Below are 8,555 nucleotides of genomic sequence, written 5' to 3'. Positions count from 1 at the left end.
TAATTTTGACTGAGTTACTGATGTTCGGTTTTATTTATTTGTTTTGATTTGGTGGGAGGCCAAGTGTCTACTCACCCTTATGTTTTGCTATGTTTATGGTTTTATGATTTCGGTGCCGGTTTGGAGTACGAATGACTATGCATGTATGGACTGCTGCCACCCGTTTTTATCAATGTATATATTGTAAATTTGTAAATAATATGACATTTTTGATAATAAAAGATAAAAAAAGAAAAAAAAAAAGCACCGTTTCCCCTCAGCAGGAAGGCCGCGGGTTCGAATCCAACTTGTTGCTCGTGGGTTCTCTCCAGGTTCTAGGCTCACTCTGTCATCCAGCGCTGCCTTTGATAGATATGATTCAAGCCTGTTTAGGTTAAAGGAAAATTAAAGTTAATGATATATTAATTTGCTGGCTTCCATAAAAACATAAACTTGATTAGTGAGGTTTTATTACCGGTACTTTTCAGATGAATGCTGCTTTCTTGTTTTAAATTTGCTCTTTGAGAAAAACTTAATGTTGCAAATGTTTAGCTCAGTTTTTGCAGAAATCATAGCCTGATCAAGGAGCCAGCAGGTCGTCTGCCTGGCCCTTACATCTACAGCAATGTGTGTGTGTGTGTGTGTGTGTCGGAGGGTCCGGGAGCAGTGGAACGTGGCCGTTTGTGTCACAGCGCACAAAAAGGGAGAAATTGAAGAATTAGAGGGGAGTGCTTCAACAGCAGACTTGCATAGACGGAAACAGTTTGGTCTATAGTCGCGCCAAAAGCGGGCGCCGGGGCCACATGGAAACTTTCCCCCTCCGACTCTCAGGCAGCCGGAGGAGAAGTTGTCAGTATTGAATATCTTAGAGAATAATAAAAAAAAGGAAATGGTGAATTGAAGTTCCAGACATGAAGATGGAAAAGTCTGTCAGTTAATATGAAATAGTAACAAGACGCACTGTTTTAGCGATTCCCTCTGAAGCCACTTCATCCCTCCGTGAACAGCAGGCCATCCTGATTCCTAAAGCCCCCCCCCCCAAATATTTGCTGGGTTGACAGTTTAACAAAATATAACACTAGCACTTTGTCCATGGATTTTATGGGCAGCGGCACCTTACCATAGTGCGCAGAGCTACAAAGAGGTGGATGAAGAGCAGGTACAGGAACAGAATTGAATTTACCTGTTTGCTCCTAGTGGCCGTGCGGTGTACATGTTCCACACGGAGCCAATCAGCCAATCAGCCAATCAACAATAGTTTCCTAACTGCTTTTTTTTAGTTTGGATCTCATTGACTCATTATCATTCAGAGTTAGGCAATTTAATCCAATACTTTGGCACATGCTGGTGTATCTGAATAAATATTGGATTATTTACCACATCATTTGGCACAAATACTTACAATGCTCTGCAAATGGATGCCGCTGACTTTAGCGATTCCAAGGCTTTTCATTGTGAACTACGAGGCGATCAAACGTCCTGTTATCCACACAAAACATATATGCCTGTATCTATAAACTAAATTGGGTGAAAATATTCGACAGACATTAATGGACAAAATTAATTTCCATGAAAAAAGCTTTAGTGTAGGACTGTTGCGAGACGGCCTTCCACATATGAGCATGCTGACATGCTGAAGTAGCGGTCGGTGAACGTGGTAAGCGCATGCTGCCTGCATAATATCAGCGTCAAGGGACAATGTAAGGCTGCCAATTGTAGCATGGCTACTCGTGCAGCTTATACAGCCTTGCTGCGCTCGGTTTGCTCATTTATTATTAAGAAGTTGAGTCAAAGCCAAACAAATGGCTGTCAAATACGGTTTACAAGCTTGGACAACTCAGATTTGAATAACTCTGTTTGTTGCACAAACGTTCAAGAGCTTTTCTGTGTTCCGGTCTTTTTTATAAGCTCCCTAAGGATTGTTTTGTCCCTGGCAGCCTCGGTGCTCAGGTCCAAATTGTGCATGAATTATGCTAATGCCGAGAAAGCCCAACAAACTGCCGAAAACAACACTAAAACCGTAGCGACACAGAAAAGTCGAGATACGAAACACCCAACTTCCACAATTGTTTCCAACAGCTGCCGTTGTCATTGTTCTGGAGCCCAGAAACAATAAATACTATGAGCCCCCCCGTCCAACACCGAATTAAACCTTACCCTTTGCGTTCAACACTCATTAAGGGGTTGGAGGGCGTGGCCAGTAGGTCACATTCCTTTGTTTTTTCATGTCCCATGATGTTCACACTGTTGCCAGGCAGCAGTCCTCAAACTATTAATAGCAGACAGGGATGGAATCGAGGCATTCAGATGGCGTGTAAATGTAGACAACCCCCCCCCCCGGATGTTCTGTTGATGTCATGAGCGTGACCTCTGACCCACGAGCCTGGCTGCCACAAGGCCCGTGGTGAACCTTTCCTGCAAGGTCTACAACTCTGAACAGGAACATGCAAAAACAGAGAAGCTCCGATTAATCTCGTCCAAATAAAAGGCGGCACCTTGATGGGAGAATCGTCTCGTCTTCTTTAGATGGCACTTCTGGACCACCGGGCCTCACACAGGTTCCCACAGCCTGATCCAGTGTCTCTGCCCCTGCCAGGTCGGAGGGGGCAGGCATGTATAAACGGGGACCGGGGCAACTGATCTCCAAGGTATGTCAGGCTTCCATAAAAAGGATATCTTATGCACACCAAGGCGGAAGACCTTAACCTACAAACGTAACAAGATTCCAGCCACGATTCCGCTCGTCTTGTTTTCGGGCCAACGGAGCCGGGACCATGTTCCAGTAGGAACCGAGTTGAGCTATCGGAACGTTAGGACCACGCTCTACGGCGGCTCCACGTGCACACGGACAGGGCAGTGTGAGAGAGTCAGCATGGACGACACTCTATCTGATAAATATATTCATCGTCATCGTCATCATCATCACTCGGACAGCATTCCTGCTGCACAGCCAGTCGAGCCTCTCTTTGATTCACGCTTCACACCACAAGCCTCGTATTGCTTCATAAACTGAATGATTCTTTATTTTGTAGGATGTAACTCGATTAAATGCGAACCCAACCTGTGTTCCAGGTGTTCCAGGTGTTCCAGGTGTTCCAACCGTCACCCCGAATGTCCTCACTCTTTATCTGACACTGATTTGGGAATAATCAGAGTACAGGGTTTATTTGAACAAATCGGACTCTTTTCTGGTCTCACTTTTAAAATGTCTTATATGTGTGTGTGCGCGCGTGTGCGTGTGCGTAATCTTCAAAACTAATTCTTTCATTCCTGGATCAAGTGAGACGATTATTAACGTTTAAATAGATTTCAGGCATCATTCCTGCGCGCCATTAAAACGCTCAACACCACGGGATCCAGATTAAACCGTGCCGCCCCCGGCTTTCTGCCAACCCTCCGACGCAACTGCGCCCCCTCCCCTCCGGGGCTGTCCCTGGCCTCCTCGCCCCGGCGGGCCGCTCCAAGACGCAGCCGACCCCCCCATCTGACCCCCCATTTCCCTCTCTACCTTTCGTCGGAGGAAACAAGCCGGCGGCACGTCATAAAGTGCAGGGCAAGCAAGAGCGCGTCCGAGGAGCTATTCGGAGACATTGCTGCCAAACCCGGCTGGGGGGGGGCTCAAGCCCCCTCTGACAGAGCAGCAGTCTGCGGTAAGTCAGCCACACACGGATCCACATGCCAGGTCTCACTGCGTAAAGCACCATGCCATGATGACGCAGCACGGAGTTCTGCAGCTTTTACGCAGTTTGCTAATCCGCTGATTTCTAGACATGCCCCACGCTCGAAAGAGGAACTCTGCCCCCCTCCCGGAGGGGACGTGGGACACGGGATCGAAGGAGATGAACGAAACCTGGAAAGGCGCCGTGGCCTGTCTCGGGGTGGCCGTCTTCTTCGTCATGACCATCGGGATCATCTACTGGCAGGTGGTGGACCAGCCCAACAAGAACTGGATCCTCAGGGGGACCTTCAGCGGCCTGATCTGGGACAGCAGGACGCACTCGCTGCGCATCCAGACCCTGGCGGAGGACACCACCCATGTGGAGATAGACGTTGGAAGCGGGGGGGGCATGGAGGCTCCGTTGGTGAGGAACCAGTGCTGGCGGAATCAGACGGAGTTCTGCTACGCGTGGGACTCCGTGGCCGACGTGAAGATCTCGCTGGAGGTAAACGACGCGGCGGACACGGAGTGTTACCGGATGAGCTGGACGCCGGCGCACTGCCATGTGGAGCTGAGGGTAAGCCCCCCCGTTGGGCCCGGCGCTAAACACAGGCAGGTTAAAATGGACTTTACGCACAGTGGGATGTGCGTAAAGCAGCAGTGCGCGTGGAAATACATGATCAATTTACGAAACGTTAATTGGCGCGTCCCGCGTTACTGCTGTAACAATATAAAAAAGCAGTTTTAAACACTAAAAGGCGTATTCTTCATCTTCATCATCATCATCATCATCGTTTCCAGCGTAAACAACAACAACAAGCATTTATTTAGGAGCTGCAGATTATTCTGATTCAGTAACAGGGTTATACATGATTCTGATGCAGTAACAGGGTTATACATGATTCTGATACAATAACAGGGTTATACATGATTCTGATGCAGTAACAGGGTTATACATGATTCTGATGCAGTAACAGGGTTATACATGATTCTGATGCAGTAACAGGGTTATACATGATTCTGATGCAGTAACAGGGTTATACATGATTCTGATACAGTAACAGGGTTATACATGATTCTGATGCAGTAACAGGGTTATACATGATTCTGATGCAGTAACAGGGTTATACATGATTCTGATGCAGTAACAGGGTTATACATGATTCTGATGCAGTAACAGGGTTATACATGATTCTGATGCAGTAACAGGGTTATACATGATTCTGATACAGTAACAGGGTTATACATGATTCTGATACAATAACAGGGTTATACATGATTCTGATACAATAACAGGGTTATACATGATTCTGATGCAGTAACAGGGTTATACATGATTCTGATACAGTAACAGGGTTATGCATGATTCTGATGCAGTAACAGGGTTATACATGATTCTGATGCAGTAACAGGGTTATACATGATTCTGATGCAGTAACAGGGTTATACATGATTCTGATGCAGTAACAGGGTTATACATGATTCTGATGCAGTAACAGGGTTATACATGATTCTGATGCAGTAACAGGGTTATACATGATTCTGATGCAGTAACAGGGTTATACATGATTCTGATACAATAACAGGGTTATACATGATTCTGATGCAGTAACAGGGTTATACATGATTCTGATACAGTAACAGGGTTATACATGATTCTGATACAGTAACAGGGTTATACATGATTCTGATGCAGTAACAGGGTTATACATGATTCTGATGCAGTAACAGGGTTATACATGATTCTGATACAGTAACAGGGTTATACATGATTCTGATGCAGTAACAGGGTTATACATGATTCTGATACAATAACAGGGTTATACATGATTCTGATACAATAACAGGGTTATACATGATTCTGATACAATAACAGGGTTATACATGATTCTGATGCAGTAACAGGGTTATACATGATTCTGATGCAGTAACAGGGTTATACATGATTCTGATGCAGTAACAGGGTTATACATGATTCTGATACAGTAACAGGGTTATACATGATTCTGATGCAGTAACAGGGTTATACATGATTCTGATACAGTAACAGGGTTATACATGATTCTGATGCAGTAACAGGGTTATACATGATTCTGATGCAGTAACAGGGTTATACATGATTCTGATACAGTAACAGGGTTATACATGATTCTGATACAATAACAGGGTTGTACATGATTCTGATACAATAACAGGGTTATACATGATTCTGATGCAGTAACAGGGTTATACATGATTCTGATGCAGTAACAGGGTTCTACATGATTCTGATGCAGTAACAGGGTTATACATGATTCTGATACAGTAACAGGGTTATACATGATTCTGATGCAGTAACAGGGTTATACATGATTCTGATACAATAACAGGGTTATACATGATTCTGATGCAGTAACAGGGTTATACATGATTCTGATGCAGTAACAGGGTTATACATGATTCTGATACAGTAACAGGGTTATACATGATTCTGATACAATAACAGGGTTATACATGATTCTGATGCAGTAACAGGGTTATACATGATTCTGATGCAGTAACAGGGTTATACATGATTCTGATACAGTAACAGGGTTATACATGATTCTGATACAGTAACAGGGTTATACATGATTCTGATGCAGTAACAGGGTTATACATGATTCTGAGTGGGCGTGTCCATCATCCTCCCAGGACTGCTTCTCCATGTCCAACGTGTCCTGGTACGGCGGCGCCAGCGTCCCGGGGCAGGCCTGGCCCATGAACAGCCAGAACGCCACCGCCCAGCCCTTCATCGTGAGCGACCTCAAGGACAATCCCTCGGGCTTTGGCTCCGCCCTGGAACGCTACTTCCTGGGCTCATCAGGTGAGAGGCCGCCATTGCTTTGTTTCTACTGGGGTTTGATGCTAATGGACGCTATGTCTTTGCGATGGCGAGGTCATAGGTCATTCTCACGCAGTAAGAAATACAATCCTTTCTTTCAAACGATGCAGAACTCGCTGCGTTTCCACACGTCGTTGGTGCAGCTCTGGAACTCTGACCTTAGATCAGTGAGCACACAACGTGTGTCGAGTGTCCCGGGGTGTGAGGGAAGCCCCGTGTGTTTGACCCCCCCCCCCCCCCGTGTGTTTTTTCACACACACACACCCTCATGTTTGCTGCCTCCAGAACCAGCATCCCCAAAACACGACTGATGGGACTGCTGGCCTGCAGCTGGAGCGTAACGCGATCCTGTGTGCAGCATCTCAAATGACTCATTCTGGGGTGAGACTACAAAGGGGCGTGGAAACGACTCATTTTGGGGTGAGACTACAAAGGGGCGTGGAAATGACTCATTTTGGGGTGAGACTACAAAGGGGCGTGGAAATGACTCATTTTGGGGTGAGACTACAAAGGGGCGTGGAAATGACTCATTTGGGATGAGACTACAAAGGGGCGTGGAAATGACTCATTTTGGGATGAGACTACAAAGGGGCGTGGAAATGACTCATTTGGGATGAGACTACAAAGGAGCGTGGATCACCTTTAGCATCTCAAATGACTCATTTTGGGGTGAGACTACAAAGGGGCGTGGATCACCTTTAGCATCTCAAATGAACTCTTGGGGGTCTTTTGTTTCTGTTAAACGGGCCGACTTGGACGGGGGCCCTGCTGACTCTTCTGACTCCCCAGTTTATTTTAGAGGTGTTAGATTCTATCTTGAGGGCAAAGGGAGAGGATGTGAATGGAGAGGAGCTTGTGTGTCTGTGTGTGTTTGTGTGTGTTTGTGTGTGTTTTTGTGTGTTTGTGTGTGTTTGTGCGTGTTTGTGTGTGTTTGTGCGTGTTTGTGTGTGTTTGTGCGTGTTTGTGCGTGTTTGTGCGTGTTTGTGTGTGTTTGTGCGTGTTTGTGTGTGTTTGTGTGTGTTTGTGCGTGTTTGTGTGTGTTTGTGCGTGTTTGTGTGTGTTTGTGCGTGTTTGTGTGTGTTTGTGCGTGTTTGTGTGTGTTTGTGTGTGTTTGTGCGTGTTTGTGTGTGTTTGTGTGTGTTTGTGTGTGTTTGTGCGTGTTTGTGCGTGTTTGTGTGTGTTTGTGTGTGTTTGTGCGTGTTTGTGTGTGTTTGAGCGTGTTTGTGCGTGTTTGTGCGTGTTTGTGCGTGTTTGTGTGTGTTTGTGTGTGTTTGTGTGTGTTTGTGCGTGTTTGTGTGTGTTTGTGTGTGTTTGTGCGTGTTTGTGTGTGTTTGAGCGTGTTTGCGTGTGTTTGTGCGTGTTTGTGCGTGTTTGTGCGTGTTTGTGTGTGTTTGTGCGTGTTTGTGTGTGTTTGTGTGTGTTTGTGCGTGTTTGTGTGTGTTTGAGCGTGTTTGTGCGTGTTTGTGCGTGTTTGTGTGTGTTTGTGCGTGTTTGTGTGTGTTTGTGTGTGTTTGTGTGCTACGAGTCATCTTTGAGTTACACTTTATTTACTGAGCATTCATTAACCTTTATTAAATGTTAATAAAGACTGACGCCAGTGTAACGTGAAAAGCAAGACACTGAACGACCTGATTTTTACATTCATGCTCGTGTGTCGTCGTTCTGAGCACAACATCAAAGGGCCAACCAGCATCCGGATCAAGATGTGATGTCACACAATCATCCGTCGCAGGTGTTCCCAACTTTATCCAAGACTACTTTCTAAAACAAACGTGTGTAAAAACATGTGACACAACAAAAGAAGTACCTTGATGTGAGGATATCACACATACAACAACTCAATTTGGAGTTTGAACCCAAATGTCATGTATTCTGGGTGATATTTATACACCCTCTTGTGAAGGATACCTTTGATATGCAATAACATCCATCCCTAACCGATCAAACCAAGCGTGGTTTTAAGCACATTTCCAGAACATCGTTTTCTGATTCCACTCGACTGCATTCAAAGAGCCACCAGCGAGCCAGGGTGATCTACTATCACCAATTATTGGA

At 45.5% G+C, this 8,555-nt stretch overlaps 1 protein-coding gene across 1 annotated transcript in view; it reads left to right on the top strand.

Moving 5' to 3' along the window:
* Window positions 1-3,749: 3,749 nt before the first annotated feature.
* The window catches only part of si:ch211-236l14.4 (SITS-binding protein), a 13,300-nt gene continuing 8,494 nt past the window's right edge, over window positions 3,750-8,555 (top strand). Inside the window, 3 exon segments of the mRNA XM_068739222.1 lie at window positions 3,750-4,214; window positions 6,311-6,537; window positions 7,329-7,363. Coding sequence (XP_068595323.1) covers window positions 3,750-4,214; window positions 6,311-6,537; window positions 7,329-7,363 — 727 coding nt within the window.

This window comes from Brachionichthys hirsutus, chromosome 5 (genome assembly GCF_040956055.1).
Source record: "Brachionichthys hirsutus isolate HB-005 chromosome 5, CSIRO-AGI_Bhir_v1, whole genome shotgun sequence".
NCBI classification, from domain to species: Eukaryota; Metazoa; Chordata; class Actinopteri; order Lophiiformes; family Brachionichthyidae; genus Brachionichthys; species Brachionichthys hirsutus.
The sequence above is the reverse complement of the archived record's forward strand: the minus strand, read 5'-3'. Positions and strand labels throughout refer to the sequence as shown.